Here is a 22,296-nt window from a genome sequence, read left to right as displayed (position 1 = left end):
TGGAGAGACAAAGGAGACAATTCAACAACCACAGAGAACACGGCCGTGTACAATCAAGCCGGAAAGGAAGGAGTAGGAACATTACAGCATAATGTCTGATTCGCTTCCCAGCCAGATCTCACCTGCGTTGTAGGGCACTGTAGGTTAATGAGCACGGCAGGACTGGCACACTGCAGTATGTTGAAGTAGAACAATATGGCTTTTTTTCTGCAACCACAGGGAATTGTACAGAACAGTCATTAGTTTTACACGAGCACACTGACTGCTTAATTAGAGAACACTGGAAACAAACATTGTATTAAAAAACAGCGGTTTGAGTAGTCTGTCAAAGACTACTATCGTATGGACAAATATCCCACTGAGAAGGACAGTCTATCAAACTGAGGTATGGACAAATATCCAACAGACAAGGACAGTCTATCAAACTGAGGTATGGACAAATATCCAACAGAAAAGGACAGTCTATCAAACTGAGGTATGGACAAATATCCCACTGAGAAGGACAGTCTATCAAACTGAGGTATGGACAAATATTCCACAGAGAAGGACAGTCTATCAAACTGAGGTATGGACAAATATCCAACAGACAAGGACAGTCTATCAAACTGAGGTATGGACAAATATCCAACAGACAAGGACAGTCTATCAAACTGAGGTATGAACACATATCCCACAGACAAGGACAGTCTATCAAACTGAGGTATGGACAAATATCCAACAGACAAGGACAGTCTATCAAACTGAGGTATGGACAAATATCCAACAGACAAGGACAGTCTATCAAACTGAGGTATGGACAAATATTCCGCTGAGAAAGACAGTCTATCAAACTGAGGTATGGACAAATATCCCACTGAGAAGGACAGTCTATCAAACTGAGGTATGGACAAATATTCCACAGAGAAGGACAGTCTATCAAACTGAGGTATGGACAAATATCCAACAGACAAGGACAGTCTATCAAACTGAGGTATGAACAAATATCCCACAGACAAGGACAGTCTATCAAACTGAGGTATGGACAAATATCCAACAGACAAGGACAGTCTATCAAACTGAGGTATGGACAAATATCCAACAGACAAGGACAGTCTATCAAACTGAGGTATGGACAAATATTCCGCTGAGAAAGACAGTCTATCAAACTGAGGTATGGACAAATATCCCACTGAGAAGGACAGTCTATCAAACTGAGGTATGGACAAATATTCCACAGAGAAGGACAGTCTATCAAACTGAGGTATGGACAAATATCCCACAGACAAGGACAGTCTATCAAACTGAGGTATGAACAAATATCCCACAGACAAGGACAGTCTATCAAACAGAGGTATGAACAAATATCCCACAGACAAGGACAGTCTATCAAACTGAGGTATGGACAAATATCCCACTGAGAAGGACAGTCTATCAAACTGAGGTATGGACAAATATCCCAGACAATGACAGTCTATCAAACTGAGGTATGGACACAAGAGAACATGCAGACTACAGGAAGGTCTGTGGTGGTTGGTGGTACTCTATAAAGGGCTTCTCACGCATTTTGCCCTTGTCCCCTTAGAAAACAAATGGGGAATTAGTAGCGGAAAAGGACATTAAAAAAAGAGTTCACACTGGACCACGGCTGAGTGTCAATTGCATAGAGAAAACCTGTTCCTGTGCATTACTGCCTCCTACATCAGAGATACAGTACTGCTCCTCTACAGACACTTACACTTCTCTTTCTTCGGTACTTACTCGTTGGGGGTCCCCTGCTGTCCACAGAACTGTCCATGGCTGTCTGTGGGATAAACCACCTTCCTGGGATCGCCATGGATCCAGGCTGCAGGCAGACAGATAGACACGTCTTCATTCAGTTGACAGGGCTGTTTTGACAGTATGTGAGATGTTGTCCTTGGAGGGAACCCTGTCCGTGACCACAGCCTCTTTAGGCCTGTTATACGCAATAAATAATAATAACAATAACAATGTCATCTAGGACTAAACCACTAGGTTAGTCCAGAAAGCTAGATTGGTAATCAATCAAATAAATTGGAAAAAGAATTTGAGCAGTCTTCAGTTTTTGGCTCCACCTTTGGCTCATGTTCAGGTGAATAAAACAGTTTATCCTCTGTACATTTAAATATATTCAGATTAGGTCAGAGGTTCAGTCCATTCTTGTCACCCCAGGCCTGTAACTCTCTATCACAATCACGTCACACAACTGCATCCGAGCAGAAAAGCAAGGAGATGGTATCAAAGGGAGAATACTGTTACCAATCACACTCCAAGAAGACAGACTGTCATGTCAAACTGTGAGCTAGCTGTTCAGCAATTAAAGGGCAACCTGATAACCCTTTGAGGCTATCCTTATCAAGAAGACAACGAGTGGAAACCGCTAAAAAAAACAAGGCAAACTTTAATTATTAGGCAAACACCAATTGGCATCTTCAAACGTTTTCTAAAAGTAAATTAACATAACAAATCGGGTGTTCATTTCTTTTTCTAACCTATTCAAGAGACACAGCAAAGAATTACCTTGGACCACAACAGTTCTAATCACAGAGTATTTTAAACCAGAGGGTGTTTCCTGCCAGCTCCCCTGCATCTGACCAACACTATCTGGACGACAAGATACAGAAGTTACGCATGTGGAAAATCACGGGCGAGGAGAAAGAATAAAAAGCTCTTCACGTAATTGCGGATATGCCAGTGTCTATCTGAAGTCACCTCCATTTTCTTTGCTCCGGCTCTCTTGGAGTAATTGGGCAACAGACAGAGTCCATCCATTGCCCAGACTCTGACGTGACTCAACTGCCAACTGGAGTCTAACTGCACTTAGAGAGAAGACCTCACATTTGATTTCATTTGACTCACTCGGGGTGCATGGGTGACGTGTGTGTAGTGTGTGTTGGGTGAGGGACGTTTTGGGTGTGTATATCAATGTGTGTGTGTGCACATGACCGTAGTGTGTGAGGAGAGTCGCATGATTGGTTCCAATCTCTTGAAGGGAACACTTCTTAGCCTGACGATCTTCCCTCATTACACAAAGAGGCTGGTCAGAACATGTCACCCATCCCCAGAGAACCGGGTCAAATCCCCAATCAACACATTACCTTCACAGACTAAGCAGATGCCATACAGGAATAAAATACAGAAAACAGAAAGTAACACTTGGCTATATTTCCTGTTGCTAAGTCCCACTCATTAAGCAGCGCTTCTCTGGGGAAATTCAAGCACTCACATTTCAACCTCCCACACACTCCCCACAATCAGAGGCTCTGTTGCTCATCTCAAAACACTGACAATCTGTCAATTAGAGACTTGGGAGGAAGTCCTCCACTACCAAATAAGGACAAAAAACTAAAAAAGTTATTTAAAATTCCATTTTAGATAGAGATTGGGTTCTCTGACAATATGATTCAAGAACCCCTAAAGGATCCTTAAAATTCATGTTTTATTGAGTGTGTAAGATGGGATCACAAACACAGTACGTAGTACATCAGGGTGGCCGTGTTACTGTAAAACCACCATGTCTGAGGAAATCCGAACTCACCCACTGTGCCAAGAGCGATGTAGCCAAGGATGACAACAACAAACAGAACACAGCAAACCACATCTGTGCAGCCCCTGGAGAAGACAGAGAGGAGACAGAGAGGAGACAGGGAGAAGACAGGGAGGACACAGGGAGGAGACAGGGAGAAGACAGGGTTAACTGACCAGATTCCAGCAATTGGATGGGATTGTTGGAAGTGTTTTTATCCTCTGGGAAGGGGTACAGTAAGGATATGTTCATTCAAACTGACCTTTAATCAGGTCTGTTATTTTTGCAGTTTTAATTTAAAAGGCTGTGATTATCTTGATACCTCCAGAAGAACAGATTCAGGATGTAGATAAAAGACACAACAAACCCAAAAGTCTTAAATCTGACAAACAAACGTTAAATTGACAGCAGTATAGCTTTGCAGTCTCTTGCTACATTAAGTAGTTTCAAATAAATGTAATTACTTTCAAGCCATATGAAGGATATTTTTAGTCAAAGAGTATTTATTAATTTAGTTGAATCATTTTGGTTTCTGTACGATCGCATAGAAGCAGTTCCACAACCTGGCCAGTAGATGGCAGAGACCAGATTGCTCATGAATCTCAATCAGATATTAATGGCCAAATACACTGCTGTTATATTCTGCTTGTACATCTTTGACAGTAAGCTTGTACAGACCCAAGGTGGCATTTGAACAAAGAGGGGGAAAATAATATTTACTGAATTTAAAATGAGACATTCAAAACCCCTCAAACCCTCTCCACATAAAACATGGTATTAGATGTTTAGATTCTCACCCTTGGTATCAATCCCACAAGGCACCACTTCAAAAACCTTCCCCAAAACCTCAGCTCTTCAAATAGTACAAGGCAAACCTCAACCCTACAGAGCACTTCCTGCAAGAGGTGTAAAGATCGACCCACCCAAACAAGAGACCTTTGGCAGAAACCCTTTCCTGTTTCACTGAGAGGATTAGAGCCTGTTTCAAGTAGAGGCTGAAGCCTGCGGGTGTTTAAAGCAGATCTACCGTGGAGATCTTCAGAGGTGACAGCTTGTTCTGTATGCTGCATGGTACAACGATATATTCAACCTCATAAGTACATGACTGGAGGTCTCAGCCTCCCTGCGCCATTTTGTGATGAAACAGCAGAGGGGCTTCGACCAAATCAATAACATTAAAATTGGGATTTCTTCCCCTATCTATAGTAAAAGTGATTCCTCACTGATGAGTTAAACAACAATTTCACTACCAATCTGAATTCTATAGTCTGGAGACTATAATTATGCGATATCTCCCCAAATGACATTGACCGTACGCCCTTACAGCTAAAGGCTGACCCATAGATCATCTGCCCAGATCACCTCGTCACACACCATTACCCAGAAATCTCCTGAACGTAAATCACAGATTCAAGAAATCACACGGGTCTATAACGCAAAAGTTATGGAACAGAGACTGAATATGAAGCTATATTTCCCAAACACACCCAGACAAAGGGAGTAGAGGCAGAAATGGTTTCCTGTCTCACATTCAGACCAACGACATTCCTGCTGGAGCTGATGTGACTCAGTGGAAACTGGACCTGTTAGGACAGAGGCACTACCACCTGTAACATTAAACACCCTATAACAGAGATCAGGGACTCATTCCCGTCAATATCATTTGAAGGGGGGGGGGTTGTTAAAGTTGCCACAGTGAGGAATAAATCTCCCTGTGTGGATTACGAGCTAGATCAGGTAGTGTGGAGGACAACTGGTCAGCTAGAAACCCAAGGTGATTAGTCACCGAGATCCAGGGGGTGGAGCCGTGAATCAGAACATCTGCCACCGCTTTACTGCCTCGCTGAGATGTCAAGCTCACCTACACCACCCTCCCAGGGCCTACGCCACCCTCCCAGGGCCTACACCACCCTCCCAGGGCCTACGCCACCCTCCCAGGGCCTACACCACCCTCCCAGGGCCTACGTCACCCTCCCAGGGCCTACGTCATCCTCCCAGGGCCTACGTCACCCTCCCAGGGCCTACGCCACCCTCCCAGGGCCTACGTCATCCTCCCAGGGCCTACGTCACCCTCCCAGGGCCTACGCCACCCTCCCAGGGCCTACGCCACCCTCCCAGGGCCTACGTCACCCTCCCAGGGCCTACGTCATCCTCCCAGGGCCTACGTCACCCTCCCAGGGCCTACGCCACCCTCCCAGGGCCTACAGAGTGCCTCATTAAAGCAAAGTGAAAGCTAGCACTTCAGAGCCAATACAAAATCACCTTTTGAGTCATTCAAAGGTGAACACTGACAAGAAGCTGCCAGAGAATGGAAAAAAGCTCTCGCTCTCTCTCTTATCTCTGAGAAGCAAACGCACACTGACTGCAAATGTGGTCCAAAGCCAGATCCCAGTCCCAGTCTTCACTCATTCTGATTCCGGACCGGGCCTACCACCAAAGACTTAGATCTCCTCCCGTATCTGAACCAAAGGCTGTCGGCTGGAACGATTTACTTTTCCCTTGCTGGGTGGGTATGTGCATTTCCTCTGAGGCAGTGAGAACTGGCCGGTATTCCTGTCAGCACCATGTGAGCGACAGAGAGGTGAATTCAGAATGCTGACTCCAATTCAATCTGGTGGGCCGCCTGTCCCCACATGGAGACAATGAAGTGGTTCATTGGGGGTGGAGCTGTTCGGGGGGAAAGAAGCGCTTCGGTGTGGGTGGAGCTATTGTGGGGGAATGAAGTGGTTCGCTGGGAGTGGAGCTGTTTGGGGGGAATGAAGTGGTTTGGTGAGAGTGGAGCTGTTTTGGGGGAATGAAGTGGTTTGGTGAGAGTGGAGCTGTTTGGGGGGAATGAAGCGGTTGTGGGGGTGCAGCGGTTCGTGGGGAATTGGAGCGGTTGGGAGGGAATTAATTCCAACACACAGGGAACCCTCTTACGGTCCGGAGGGCAAACAGCAGGAAGAGGCCGCAGGGTTGTCAAAGGTTTTTCAACTTTTCGGATTGAAGTGTCAAGGTTTCATTCTATGGACGTGCCTCAGGCATTGACCAAACGGTGAGCGCTCCACTATTGACTGTCAAAACTACTGAATGAATTATTCACACACACACACAGAGAAATCTTACAGACTGGCCATCTGTACCCCACATACAGCAGCAGAACATAGAGTGGAATTAGTCCATCAGTGATCAACAATAGTGTCCATTTTTTGTCTTCTCTGGAGGACTATTCAATACCCACACATAAAGATATTACAGCAGCCAGCTTCAGTGAAGAAAAAAAAAAAGACTACCAGTCAGTTCTCTCCCAGTTCTCATTAAAAAACGTCTCTAAGCCAGAGAAACATCAAAGTGCCTTCACTTAGTGCACACAGCTGTAGTACTGAAACGAGCGGCAGACTGTGAGATAAAGAGGCTTGGGAGGACTTGAACATGCTTTCCCACCAGCCTGTGAAACTGCTCTTGAATATACAGTATCTATTCTCCAATACATCTATTCTCCTTGGGTATCAACAGAAAAACATAGCAGGCTATGGGCAGCATGCTGGTACCTGAACAGTTCTGTTAACTAGGTTGAACTCAGACACTGAAAAGGAAATCAGGATGTCTACAGAACTCACTGAAAATGTGACTCATCAAACTAAATTAATAACTCGTTAAAAAAATGTAAATGTCGATATGCTGGATAATAGTAAAACTGCACTGCATTACACTTCACGCTTAATGAATAGATTACAATTTCCGTTTGTTTTGTAATTAAAACAAACCCCACATGCTAAGAATATCACACGAAATACACTTTCATTGCTCATGCAAGGCCAAGGTTTAGTGGGGAACGTCTATCAGCAGAGACATGTCTTCGCTAAAGTTGCGCATGTAGGCTGCAGCTAGCTACCTAGCTAACACACATCGCTAACGTAGCTAAACTGAAACTACTACACTCAGCATATCTGATTCTGATACAAAGTAGTTATCTTTAGTTTTTTGAGTGAGATGTTCCCAAACTTTGGACATCTGCCTTTGTTTGTTGGGACAACACAAGACCGTCCGCTTCCATTTGAATGGAAGCCTCGAAATAGTCAATTCGAATCAGGGACTTTTTTTGTAACTGTTCCACGTAGAAAGGCCAGAGAATTGGAACGCTTCTTAACCAACTACGTAGGAGCCTAAGACACAGTCCACAAAACACCATCATGCATTCGATTGTAGGTGATAGTTGTCTGCTGTAAAAGAAAAATATTTCTAATGTGAGTTAGTGTTACTGGTTTGTGTGCGTCCTGGGTGTGTTTGAATAAGAGCCATTGATCAGTGTGACCTAGCAGAGAGCAGCCAGACAGTACTCAGCCAAGCCGCCTATTAATACTGACAGACCAGTGATCAATCTGTCAACACCTAGATGGACGAGCAAACTAGCTTATGAAACAGTGAGGTCAATCATTTAATTATGGGTGGGCGGGGGTTCAGCAATGACATCCTGCGTCAGACTGACAAAATAACTACGATGCCTAAAATCAGGGAGGATGTTTCTTCAGCTGACAGGAAACAGGCAGGACTTTAGGTGTTGACCAGTGTGTACAGACCTGTCCTGGATGGGTCCTCTGAAGGTCGGGTCAAACTTACGAGGCTCACCTGTAAAAGGAGAAGAAACACATAGTTACATGGTTAGTCTGCTGTCCATTAACCAATAGTCTTTCACATTTCAGAGATATTACGCAAAGAAGGGCACTGAAGGGACTAGGATAGCATTCTGTTTACAGAGGTGTTAACAGGATGACAGCTGATAGGACCAGCAGAGCATTAAGGTTCAGAAATCATCAAACTGCACTGGCCAAAAGACCTTCCTGGATCACTGCATAGAAAACCCCATTTGGTCCCTAAAATTTTTGTCAGTCCAAACATCTACATATCGCACCCTGCAAAGCCCCTCCTAAACCTGTGTGCATGTGTGGCCCAAGTTTGTAAATGTGTGTGTGTGTGTGTACGTACAAGTACGTCATTGCGTGTGTATTGCGTAATGCGTGTGTATTGTACTGTATGTTTCGGTCTGTGCCCGGTGGAGTTCCAGAAAGAACTGTTCCTGTGAGCAAATTCATCATCAAACAGTGTCATTTCTCCGAAGAGCCCGAGAGAGCTTCCATCTGCCAGAGTGTAGCCCTGCTTCTGCTCTCAGAGACACCGCCCACTTGGCTAAACCCAGTGCTGGGAGAATGGCACCGCCCACTTGACCCCCCCACACTAAGGACAGGATGTCATTGGTTGAGGCGTTAAGAGGGAGGATGAAACATTCCATTGCTCTGACGTCAAACATCTCTCACATGGCTGTGAGCTTCATCATTTACATTTAGAGACATTATCAAAGCAGCACTGTGGCAATTTTTTAAAGCAGTCATTCATTATTTAGCAGACACTTTTATCCTAAGCAAATTAACAGTGTTGGATCCAGGGGAGCTGATCCCATAACTTTTCAGAAAGCCCCGGGTTATTCCAACCTAATGAGAATCCAATCTATTGTTCTCCACTGCAGGGCTGTTGTGTTTTGGTTCTAAATAAAGATTCCCAGGACCAAGGATTTCTGGGATTAATCTGCATGTCTCAACCAAGGACACTGGGCCAGGTGCTGTCAGGAGGAGACAACAGCAACCTTGGAACACAGAGAGTGAGAGAGAGAGAGAGAGGGAGTGAGAGAGAGAGAGGAGACAGCATAAAAGCATGTCCATTCTCACATTCACAAGCAGCCAATGCAGAGTAAAACCAGTGTAATCCAGGCTCTCAGCCGGCTCATGGTTTGACTCAGGCGTGGACAACTCCCCGAACGCTTTGGATGGGTCCCAGGTCACCTGCAGCACGGCCCTGCAGATGGTTTCAACAGCACTTTCAAAGCCCATTCAACTTACTGCCAATGAGCAACACAGTCATCAGGGACACGTTTTCCAATTGGTGGGGTTCAAGCGCCAGATATTTGAGGGCAGAACCTGTGTGACGGGAGATCAGCTGATCTGTCACATCACACCTGATGCACTTCCAGAAACCAGACAACCCTGTGGGACGCATCGTTAGTTGCCTAAAGGTGCAGTTATAGATGGGCACAGAAAGTGGAGGCTGGTGGGTTGCATCACATTAACTCATCTGACAGATAATTACAGCAGCAGCTGCCGGGGGGGGACTGTGATCCGACAGGCAAATAACCAGGCACAATATCAATGGATGAAAAAGAAATCCCTCTCATTGATCTCCGTGTGCTGTGTGAATACCTCAGAGTGAGTGGCTCCATCGTGTCGGTCAGCCATTGTGGTCAGAACAGAGTGGTCTGTACAGAAGGCAGGACAACTCACACTGAACAAGAAGCCAATGGTGAGAGAACGGTGTTCAACGGCGAGGGACCGGAGGACGTGGTTTCAGGAGGGCCTGAGATCAATCTCTCTCTCCATGTCGCTGACAAGCTCCATGGTATCCAATCGTCCAACCATTGAGGAGCCAGCGTCCTGAGCCCACTGGGAGGGAGGAGCTTGGCCTTCAATGTGCTGAGCAGTAGGTGTCTCAACATACTGCAGGAGGAATACTCCCTTGGATCTTAATGTCAGGCGACTCCCGCAGCAGGAAATACAAACACGACTGGGTGAAATTCACTGTTAACAGTATTATTGTGACAGTGTTTAGTCTGGTGGCAGTGATGTTTTTCTGGTCTCCGGACGGACAAAAGGCTGTTGTCACCAACGTGTGGAACATGTCTGCCTGACACAAAGGGCCGGTTAGATGCCAGTGTGTCGGGTCGCCAGGGGTCTGCTAGAAGAACACTGTCCGTGGGATTCTCTCACACGGAGTCGTGTAAGAAAACAGATGATGAACCAGTTTGAGGCACACCAGTGTCATAGGTTAATAGTGTATGTACAGGCTTTAGGTAACAAAACAGGATGTTATTAACTGTATTCAAAAGGCAGTGTATGATGGGAGGCAGTATGTAGGAAATGTGAGGTATTTCATGCAAAATCAAGGCTAGTTAATTTTTTGCCTGGCCTGTTCAGCAAAGCAAATAACAAGCCTCAGGAAATATGTAATGTCTAAGGTTTGCCATTTCTGTGGGAGAAAAATAAAAGCAACGTCAGTCATTAGCATCGGTCTGGGCCCTGAGACTCCTGGTTATGGAATTACACATCAGATTCATAGACAGGATTTGTCATTAATCGCAATCCTCTGTCTGGCACAGCAGGCTTACTGTGTGTCAATCTACAACAGACACCAGCACTGACCTGACAGCATTGACAGTGTTCTACTGTACAGAACAGATGGTTTAACAAGGTTGTGTAACTCCAACCACATTTAAATCATTAGGTGGTTAATCATTGGAGGTCCTGGACGATAAAGGACACCCTGAATAGAAAACCAATCCTAATTTCTATCCAATAGACAAGATGAGACTGTGTGCTGGAACGGAGCCAAACAAAACAGCCCACCGTGGAATCAAGAAAATGCTTCAGAGGAAAGTCTTTTGGGTTGCGTTTTGCCTTGTTAAACTGGCAACATCCTGATTGTCCTGGTTGTATTATGAAGACTTCACAGGACTCATAAGGACTTTTAGTATCCAAATCAATTCACTGTTACTTGCCAAAAAATCTGTTAGTTCATTCAGTCATTTCTTGGTCTAGTTCCATGTGAGAAGGATGCAGCCTTATTACTGGAGACACACTTGTGGACAAGGATCCTTTGACAGTACTGTGAAATTGTACCAAACTAAACTGTCTCATTATCATTGGTAGAGCTGGGTGTCCTTGGTACAGGGCTGAAGAATAGGCTGTCCATGGATGTCAGACTGAATGTATTGTCTATTACAACATGTTATTCAGGCTGCAAAAGCAGTAGAATATTCCTCTATTAAATAGCATATTATGGAGATACAGTTTCATAAAGAAGATTGTTTGCACATTGCTGTCCAACTACACACCAACATCAATACAAGCGCAGTACGGTTGTTTCTCCAGCTCCCTCTCCCCATGGCATGGAATGTGTTACTACATACACTGCCAAAGCAAACATCAATATATATAAAAACTATAGACAAAAAAATAAATAAATGAAAACAGAACAGTGAACAACAACGATCACAGTTATAGGTAAGTAAGGGAAAGGATACAGGTATTACTGTAGATTCATTATCCTGATATATTATTAAGTAAGTAAGGGAAAGGATACAGGTATTACTGTAGATTCATTATCCTGATACAGTATTAAGTAAGTAAGGGAAAGGATACAGGTATTACTGTAGATTCATTATCCTGATACATTATTAAGTAAGTAAGGGAAAGGATACAGCTATTACTGTAGATTCATTATCCTAATACATTATTCAGTAAGTAAGGGAAAGGATACAGGTATTACTGTAGATGCATTATACTAAAACGTTATTAAGTTTGTTGTCCCTTCAGGTGTGGCAGGAAACTAAATATTTAGCTGCTAATATAGCACAACTAGGTTTTTCTCCTTGAATAGCTGCATTTTCTCAGTTTCAGTTGTCCTCTCAAAGCATTCAATTTGGGTTTAACATTTTGGGGAAATTATTTCTCGTATATCAACATAGTTTTTGCAGCATAGGAGAAAATGTGGCTGTATCTACCTCTCTCTGGGCAGAGGGAGCACAACCTGTCCTCTCTGGGTAGAGGGAGCACAACCTGTCCTCTCTGGGTAGAGGGAGCACAACCTGTCCTCTCTGTGTAGAGGGAGCACAACCTGTCCTCTCTGTGTAGAGGGAGCACAACCTGTCCTCTCTGGGTAGAGGGAGCACAACCTGTCCTCTCTGTGTAGAGGGAGCACAACCTGTCCTCTCTGTGTAGAGGGAGCACAACCTGTCCTCTCTGGGTAGAGGGAGCACAACCTGTCCTCTCTGGGTAGAGGGAGCACAACCTGTCCTCTCTGGGTAGAGGGAGCACAACCTGTCCTCTCTGTGTAGAGGGAGCACAACCTGTCCTCTCTGGGTAGAGGGAGCACAACCTGTCCTCTCTGGGTAGAGGGAGCACAACCTGTCCTCTCTGGGTAGAGGGAGCACAACCTGTCCTCTCTGGGTAGAGGGAGCACAACCTGTCCTCTCTGTGTAGAGGGAGCACAACCTGTCCTCTCTGGGTAGAGGGAGCACAACCTGTCCTCTCTGGGTAGAGGGAGCACAACCTGTCCTCTCTGTGTAGAGGGAGCACAACCTGTCCTCTCTGGGTAGAGGGAGCACAACCTGTCCTCTCTGTGTAGAGGGAGCACAACCTGTCCTCTCTGGGTAGAGGGAGCACAACCTGTCCTCTCTGGGTTGCCAGATCTGTCTGTGACGACCTGTTTCTATGGTCAGGGTGTTTTCACTGAGTTTGTCACAGTCACAGTGGTCAGATAGTCAGTCACAGCGGTCAGATAGTCAGTCACAGCAGTCAGATAGTCTGCTACTGGATACTGTCTGTTTAGAGCCAAATAGCAGTGAAGTTTGCTTAGATTTTTTGTGGTGTTTTTATAGGTGATATCATTTTCCTTTTGTTTTGTAATAAATTGGTTGGGCCAGATTGTCCTGGTGTTTTATTGGGTCGGTATTGGTTTGTGAATGTAGTTCCAGTATCAGCTGGCTGAAGGGGCTCTTCTCTATGTTTTCCTCCTGGTATTGGAAGGCTTTGTGGTGGTAGGAGTGTGGGTGGCTTGTTTTTAAATCATTATAACATTTGGTGGCTTTTTTTGTATATTAATCAAAAGGGGGAATCGGCCTAGTTCTGCTCTGCATGCATTGTTTGGGGGTTTTCTCTGGACTCTCAGGATACTCTTCCAGAGTTCTGCATGAAGGCTTTCAATTGGTTTGTCCCATTTGTTAAATTCTTGTTTTGTAAGCGGGCCCCACACTTCACTGCCATATAGTGCAATTGGTTCAATTACATATTTGAATATTTTGAGCCAGATCCTAATTGGTGTGTCTAATTTTTTTAATGTCATAAAAAGCTCTCCTTGCTTTATACCTCAGTTCATTCACAGCCAGGTTGAAATTCCCTGTGGAGCTCATTTTTAGTCCCTAATATGTGTAGGTGTGTGAGTGGGGCCCAATATCTGTTTTCTTGACATATTGAAATATCATGATCTTTGTCTTTTTTAGGTTGACGGTCAGTGCCCAGGTCTGATACACTACATCAGTTCTATCTAAATGATGCTGTAGGCACACTTTTGTTGGTGACAGTAGAACCAGATCATCTGCATACAGGAGGCCTTTTATTTCTGTCGTTTAGAGTCCTGGGGCTGTTGATTGTTCAAGCATTAGAGTCAGTTCATTGATGTAGATGTTAAATAGGCTTGAGCCTAAAGTTGTTTCCTTGTTTAACACCACATCCTTGAAAAAATAATTATAAATTATTATAATATCTCAAATTTTGACTGCACATTTGTTATTTGTGTACATTGATTTGATAATATCATATGTTTTTTCCTCCTGCCCCACTCTCAATTAGCTTTACAAAAATTCCTTCATGCCAAATTGAGTCAAATGCTGATCAAGCGCAGATCTTGGTTGTCTGGTTCTCTGTTTTAGGTTGGATAGATTTCTGAGTTTTTTCCTTATAGATTTGCCACTCGTGATCAAACCATTTGTGGTTGTTTATCTTTTTACTGTATTTAGGTGTATTTTTTTAATCGAATAATGACGCCAATTTGTCAAATATTTTATTTATGTTTTGTACAACCAGATTAACTTTTTGTTGTGAGGATATGTGTGGGCCAAAAAATGAAATCTGTTCATTGTTAATTGCTTTTTGGTAGTTTCATTAGTCCATCTGTATGGTGGATTTGCTTGGTGTAGTCCATGGGGCCTTTCAGCTTTAAGGTTTGTTTCTGCCCTTTTTAGATAGAGATTTTGCTATGGTCTGATAGTGGTGTTAGTGGGAAATGCTCTGAGAGATCCTGGATCAAGGTCTGTGATTACATAGTCTACAGTACTACTGCCAAGAGGTGAGCTGTTTGTATAACGGCCAAAGGAGTCCCCTCGTAGTCTTCCATTAACTATGTACCGACCCAGCGTTCGACAGACCTGCAGTAGTTCTCTCCCATTATAGTTTTGGATTTTGTCAAAGTTCCTTCTGGGAGGATGTGAAGGGAGGGGAAAGTTTAGGTTTATGTGTTTGTCCCCCTGTGTGTCTCAGGCACCTGTATCTTCTTTGGTTCTAGCATTTAGATCCCCACAGATCAGTACATTTCCCAGGGCTTGATAGTTACTGATCTCTTCTAGAATGGAGAAAATCTCTTCTTTGTAGTATGGAGATTCTAGGGGGGGGGGGGGGGGGGGTGGATAGGTAGCACACAGAAATACATTTTGATCAGGGAGATAGCCTCCTTTTTTATTTTTAGCCAAACAAAAAAATCTCCTGTCTTTGTTAGTTCGATTGAGTGTGCCATCTCACTTCATGCCAGTTCTCTCCCAATATCCCAGTTTCTCTCCCACTATTCCAGTTTCTTTCCCACTATCCCAGTTTCTCTCCTACTATCCCAGTTTCTCTCCCGTTGTCAACCTTTTCCATACCCAGCTGATCAACACACCAACCCAGGCAGACAGTGAGTCCACAGTCCACATGCTCCACTAGGTAACAGAAGGCTTCTTTCACCATGCAGCACTGCAGACAGTACTGCAGACAGCACTGCAGACAGCACTGAAGACAGCTCCACCAATGCAGCTGCATTTCCCATCTTGGAACCCAGATGCCATTTGGGAGAACATATTTAGACTGAGAGTGCCAGACGGCAGAATTCACATTTGACATATCAACCCCTCGCCTTTTATCGCGCTAGTGAGTCTGAAGTAGCCTGAAATCTTCAACGTTACGCATTGCAAATATCATGATTTAACAAGGCAGGCGCAGTATGCCGGGTTGGAGACAGCGGGGATTTTCATTTATATTTGATACGCTGAAGCTCTCTGCAGATCCATAAGAAAACAGCAGCAGTTTTTAGGCTTCTCTCCAGTTTGTATTTACTGTAAAGCAACTGTATTCTTTTATAACACCACCAGTGTTTTTATGTTGCTCATTACAAAATTCAAACGTTCAAACCGGACAGGAGATATTTTATAATGTTGATACAAATTTCAATGACAAATTTCATGACAAAAACTATTCCATTTGTGTTTTCTTGTTAGCTTCGATACTAGAATACATGTTTTCATATAGATGCCACTATAGACTCATAATAATGCCACACAGGCTGTTTCCATATGAGGTTATTTTTTCCCAGTTTTCCCTAAAGTCCACTATGCTGCTTGGTCGTCGCCACTGAGAACTAGACCAGTGAGACACAGCTGAATACAGAGAGTGTATTGTCAGAGAGGGTCAAGACAGCAGGTCTTCAGGGCCCAAAGGTTTGACAGTGCTGAATTTGCTGGCAGTAAATCCTGACAAAATGTAAATGCAAATCCAGTGTAAGTGTCCTTCACAGAAAGCCTTGATGATCCTGCTGGTTCTGTATGTAATCCAGACTACCCACACTGTAATCCAGACTACCCACACTGTAATCCAGACTACCCACACTGTAATCCAGACCACCCACACTGGAATCCAGACTACCCACACTGTAATCCAGACTACCCACACTGTAATCCAGACTACCCACACTGTAATCCAGACCACCCACACTGGAATCCAGACCACCCACACTGGAATCCAGACTACCCACACTGTAATCCAGACCACCCACACTGTAATCCAGACCACCCACACTGTAATCCAGACTACCCACACTGTAATCCAGACTACCCACACTGTAATCCAGACCACACACACTGTAATCCAGACTACACACACTGTAATCCAGACTACACACACTGTAATCCAGACTACACACACTGTAATCCAGACCACCCACACTGTAATCCAGACTACCCACACTGTAATCCAGACTACCCGCACTGTAATCCAGACTACCCACACTGTAATCCAGACCACCCACACTGTAATCCAGACCACCCACACTGTAATCCAGACTACCCACACTGTAATCCAGACTGCCCACACTGTAATCCAGACCACCCACACTGTAATCCAGACCACCCACACTATAATCCAGACCACCCACACTGTAATCCAGACCACCCACACTGTTTCTCTGTCCAAAAGAAAATAAGACTTAATTAATCTCAGAAGGATTCAAAGCAGTATAACAATTACAGATGGCATATTATGTTTCAGATTATTAAAAACATGGACTCTACTTCCCCCCTCCCCTGTTTCCCCTCTTACTTCTCCACCTCTCTCGCTCTCTAACCCACTCTCCTTTTATTCATTTTTCTGTACCCCTCTTTGTCCCACTTTCATCCTCCCCCTCTCCTGCCCCGGACCCCATAAACGTTCTAATTTGAGAGACAAAAACCCCTGTATCCCTGGAAATATACACAGATCTGACATTGACTCTTCACAGAGCTTAACCCAGTTTCTCAGCTGTTTCTGCCCATATGGATCCACCACGTTCTAACCAACTGGGCCACAACAAAGCCATCCAAACTACACTCAACAGGGATATCTGGCTCTGACAGGGTGACTGGATACAGCAACACATGGGCAATTTTTAATCTATCCACTATCAGCAGCAATGTACAGAAGCCACTGATGATCCACAATATATAGGCCAGGGAAAAACAGGGTTTCCCAGGGGGTTGGAGAGGGTACAGGGTTGGTTCATCCAGGGGGTTGGAGAGGGTACAGGGTTGGTTCATCCAGGGGGTTGGAGAGGGTACAGGGTTGGTTCATCCAGGGGGTTAGAGAGGGTACAGGGTTGGTTCATCCAGGGGGTTGGAGAGGGTACAGGGTTGGCTTCCCCAGGGGTTTATGGGTAGGACTTCAGTGCCGGCCTCTGACTGTAGAACCAAAGCTGTGTGTTATGTAGCAGGCTCTGATGTGTGGCAGATGCAGCTGGGAACTGAGTCTCTCCTAGTGGATCATGTTCAACTGGCAGAAGTTGATATGGATTTTAGGGGTGAGCTGTGGGAATGACTGTTTAGTCATCTTGAATCACCTTCTGTGTCTTGTGTAGGTCTGAGGCAACTCAGCTGAACAGATTAAACACAAATAAACGATCACACAGAGCTTCACAGAACCCAAAGCAATCAGACCGACTAAACTAAATTGATTGAGTGACAGTAAGAATTGGTTTTAAGGCCTTGAGGGGAGGGCCATCCCCTTAATGTGGTCAGTGATAATGAGAACACCGTGGTGACTATCCATTGAGAACTGTGGTGATTATCCAATGAGAACTGTGGTGATTATCCAATGAGAACTGTGGTGATTATCCACTAGTTAAAAGAGTCTCATAAGCCTCGTGTTCTCTCCCTCTCCCTCTGATTTTCTGCTTCAGATCAGCCCGTTGTTGGCCGTGAACATGGTGTAACGCAGCACAACTCAGAGGCATTCACCTCACCCAGGATGAATCTCAGAGGACCTCACCTCATCCAGGATGAATCTCAGAGGCCCTCACCTCATCCAGGATGAATCTCAGAGGCCCTCACCTCATCCAGGATGAATCTCAGAGGCCCTCACCTCATCCAGGATAAATCTCAGAGACCCTCATCTCATCCAGGATGAATCTCAGAGGCCCTCACCTCATCCAGGATGAATCTCAGAGGCCCTCACCTCATCCAGGATAAATCTCAGAGACCCTCATCTCATCCAGGATGAATCTCAGAGGCCCTCACCTCATCCAGGATGAATCTCAGAGGCCCTCATTGCATCCTCGTCCTCTCTAGGTTTCTTCCTAAAATTTGTGGAAGTATTTCCTCAAGCCTGCCTCTCACTAATCTCTGAAATATCTGGGAAACAGTGATATCCTACAATAGCCTGACAGAAGTAATAAGTACCTCATTAAAAATAATGAGTATGTGAGTCTCTGAGAGTAAAGTGTGTAGGAGTATTGCATACAACCATGGCACCTATCTGCCTACTGTGAACAGATGAGCCACATGAAAGGGGAAAAGGATTTCTGTCAGTTTGCACCCCAGTTCCAAACAGGGATAGGCTCCAGTTCATACAGAGATGAGAAACTTCTTGTTGGGTCTTTGTCTCCATTGCCTGGGTACAGCAATGCTACTCTCATGGAAACTGACTGTGTAATAAATGTGTTAATTATCAGTACAACACTTTTAAAGTATTGATTTGGGAACTAGTCAATAAAGTGCTTTGGACCTTTATAAATGACTGACCATCATGGCGGTGTTAGTGAGTGGATTCTGGGATGTCACGACGTGGGCCTGATCAGGTGAGGATGAACGAAGTGTCTGTGACGATGCAAATACATGACTGAGGATTGTGTGAAAATACACAACAAGTGTGAAAGTTTGTTGTGCCATGGTATTTGCAGAAACGGAGGAAGCCTGCAAATGTGCAACAAATCGATGTGTATTGGAGCCTGTTCGCCTAGCGTGTCACCATCATCTATTTCATTAGCCGGCTGTTTGGCTCCTAGTAACCCTCTCTGCCGGAAAGCTGAAGGCTGAGCAAACTGTGAGTCAAAGGCCATTTACTGACTGGCTGACTGAGCAAAAACACCAGAGAGACCATTTGGACAGAGCAGCTGACGTGAACATGGAGGAGCCAGTCTCCAACTGCCCAGACTGAACATGGAGGAGTCAGTCTCCAACTGCCCAGACTGAACATGGAGGAGTCAGTCTCCAACTGCCCAGACTGAACATGGAGGAGTCAGTCTCCAACTGCCCAGACTGAACATGGAGGAGCCAGTCTCCAACTGCCCAGACTTAACATGGAGGAGTCAGTCTCCAACTGCCCAGACTGAACATGGAGGAGCCAGTCTCCAACTGCCCAGACTTAACATGGAGGAGTCAGTCTCCAACTGCCCAGACTTAACATGGAGGAGTCAGTCTCCAACTGCCCAGACTTAACATGGAGGAGTCAGTCTCCAACTGCCCAGACTGAACATGGAGGAGCCAGTCTCCAACTGCCCAGACTGAACATGGAGGAGTCAGTCTCCAACTGCCCAGACTGAACATGGAGGAGTCAGTCTCCAACTGCCCAGACTGAACATGGAGGAGCCAGTCTCCAACTGCCCAGACTGAACATGGAGGAGTCAGTCTCCAACTGCCCAGACTGAACATGGAGGAGTCAGTCTCCAACTGCCCAGACTGAACATGGAGGAGCCAGTCTCCAACTGCCCAGACTGAACATGGAGGAGTCAGTCTCCAACTGCCCAGACTGAACATGGAGGAGTCAGTCTCCAACTGCCCAGACTGAACATGGAGGAGTCAGTCTCCAACTGCCCAGACTGAACATGGAGGAGTCAGTCTCCAACTGCCCAGACTGAACATGGAGGAGTCAGTCTCCAACTGCCCAGACTGAACATGGAGGAGCCAGTCTCCAACTGCCCAGACTGAACATGGAGGAGTCAGTCTCCAACTGCCCAGACTGAACATGGAGGAGTCAGTCTCCAACTGCCCAGACTGAACATGGAGGAGTCAGTCTCCAACTGCCCAGACTGAACATGGAGGAGTCAGTCTCCAACTTCCCAGACTGAACATGGAGGAGTCAGTCTCCAACTTCCCAGACTGAGTGAGTGAGAGCGAGTCTCCCAGACTGCCTAATTACCTTCCCTCAGGGGAGGAGCGTACAATCATTTCAAATGTTTCGATAATTTCACCAAAATGGGATTAGTTTAGGATTATCTTACAAATATCAGTGAGAGGCGCTTGTTCTTCAGCCAACTGCTGACTCTAAGTGGAAAACAACAAACATGATTGTCAGGAATGTCATGGAATCCTGATGACACAGCGTGTTTAGAGACGGGGCAGTCTGATCATTCCCTCACACGGAGTTTCCAGACCATGTCAATCAGTTCTACTGTGTTATTCGGCTAGCTGGGTCAGAAACAGAATGATTTATATCAAGACAAGCTTGGACTGGAGTGGCCAACACTCTGGTCATTTGATCATTCACCAATGAAATGAATGTAATGGATGCTGGACTTCACTTGTTATTGATCACATCTAGTAATGAAAATATGAATTAGCTTTATTTAATTTTTATATTTACGTTTCAGTAATTTCTGTAGATGCTTTCTTCCAGAGTATATTACAGGAGCAATTACAGTAAACTGTGTTGCTCAAGGACATGACAGATTGTTTCACCCTGCCAGCTCATACCATAGCCTTGTGTTTGAACATCGGATCAGTAACTATCTGCCACTGTCCATCATAATGAGTGTCCATCTTATAAGCATGGCTGTAAAAACTTTACTGGTCAGACGTTTTGACATCTGTGTACTTTCTGTAATAGCAATTGGTATGAGTCAAATACCCCCATATATATATATATAATCCACTGCTACAGCTTGCATTCCTCTACTTGCAACCTGCAGTAGTCCTTTGTCTAGCATATCTGGGGTAAACTGCTATTACTGTCTGCTTATAAAATCTGTAATTTCACACTTGAAACACAGTAATAATGGGGCTTATAAGGCATCTGGCAGAGTCCAGGATTACTATATATATTCTTTTTTTTTTAAATACTTTCATACTCTGCCTAGAGATTGAACATCCATATTCCAACCATTCAGGAATCTCACAGAGACAACATGTATTTCAGACTGTTGGCCAAATAACAGTGGGTATTGTTTATGAGTGTTGCTGTTGATCTTGACATTCAACACAATACCTTCACGCCTGTCATCTACTGTAAAGGGTTGAACAGGACACTAGACATTGTTAAACAATTTGATTTCACTAGTTTGTGTCTAAAACACTAACAATAACATTTGGCACACAAAGACATGTTGTTTATGTTCCTAGACATTGGAGGCTGTACTTGCCAAGCGCCAATCCCCCAGATAGAGTGCTATGACTGTTCTGTAAACAGCCGAGATCCACAAATAAATATGTAATACAGTTTTCCTTGTATTACATTTCTTGACTGAAGTGAATTAAAAATATGATTTATTATAAAGCAATTGTAATTTATAGGCATCCAATACTGTAATAAAGTACAACCCTGTTAACGCTACATTTAAATTTATTTTGAAATCGCATATTCAATATTACATTTAAAACATCAGTGGTAGTGAAATTCAGATCCAAGATAAACAGAACAGCATCCAAAGCGTACAGTTGTAGTCCACCGTGCCTTTGTCATATTGTCTTAAAGAAAGAACTTGAGGTACCGACGTTAAACAAAGACGTATGTGGCGACTCACCATAGTATGAAGGGGGAATGTCCGTCTTTCTAGCCATTGTACCTCAGACAGGATATTCTGCACCGCTGTTGTTTTTGAGATAGCATATGACGCTTGGGACGTGAATAGCGTTTTAATGGCCCGTATAAATACAGTACTTCGAGCTCTCGATCCAAAGAGCAGTCTCCGCCACGCAGCTAAGCGTCACGGTGTTTACAGCACGAGAGAGCGTCACCGTCACCTTAAAGGGGACGCCACAGACGTCCGCCGCTGCCTGAGGGCTGGCACATGCTGACGTGACAGTGTTATTTTATTTACAATAATCTTTATATAGTACTGATTTACCGCAGTGACAGTCATCTACACTGAGAGTGGATCAATAAAGTAATAACGCGACATCAGTTATAGTTGTACTGGACTGTGCGTCGTGCAATGACACTTAATGCACTGTACACCACCATAGTCAGGTACATAAATTGCTGCGCTCGCTATGTCACGTGACTGTGACTTGCTATATAAAGGATTCAGTTACTGTTTCGTTGAACATTATGCGGGACAGACGAGGATGCTCGGAATGAAGTCATTAAAAGTCACAATAAAAAAAGAAACATTTAATAACCGGACCTCTCTTCCTCTGAACA

At 44.6% G+C, this 22,296-nt stretch overlaps 1 protein-coding gene across 4 annotated transcripts in view; it reads right to left on the bottom strand.

Annotated features, from left to right (window-relative positions):
- The window catches only part of slc44a5b (solute carrier family 44 member 5b), a 37,285-nt gene extending 15,412 nt beyond the window's left edge, over positions 1 to 21,873 (bottom strand). For all 4 annotated transcript variants that reach the window (XM_034293790.1, XM_029121620.2, XM_029121623.2 and 1 more), the window contains exons 1-5: positions 21,677 to 21,873; positions 8,083 to 8,131; positions 3,536 to 3,609; positions 1,738 to 1,822; positions 123 to 207 (exon numbers count right to left, since the gene is read on the bottom strand). In XM_034293790.1, coding sequence (XP_034149681.1) covers positions 123 to 207; positions 1,738 to 1,822; positions 3,536 to 3,609; positions 8,083 to 8,131; positions 21,677 to 21,713 — 330 coding nt within the window. In that variant the 5' untranslated portion in view covers positions 21,714 to 21,873. The remainder of the gene's footprint in view (positions 1 to 122; positions 208 to 1,737; positions 1,823 to 3,535; positions 3,610 to 8,082; positions 8,132 to 21,676) is intronic.
- Between the last annotated feature and the right edge of the window lie 423 nt (positions 21,874 to 22,296).

The sequence above is a fragment of the Esox lucius genome, chromosome 8, assembly GCF_011004845.1.
Source record: "Esox lucius isolate fEsoLuc1 chromosome 8, fEsoLuc1.pri, whole genome shotgun sequence".
NCBI lineage: Eukaryota > Metazoa > Chordata > Actinopteri > Esociformes > Esocidae > Esox > Esox lucius.
This window is presented reverse-complemented; position numbering and strand designations above follow the sequence as displayed.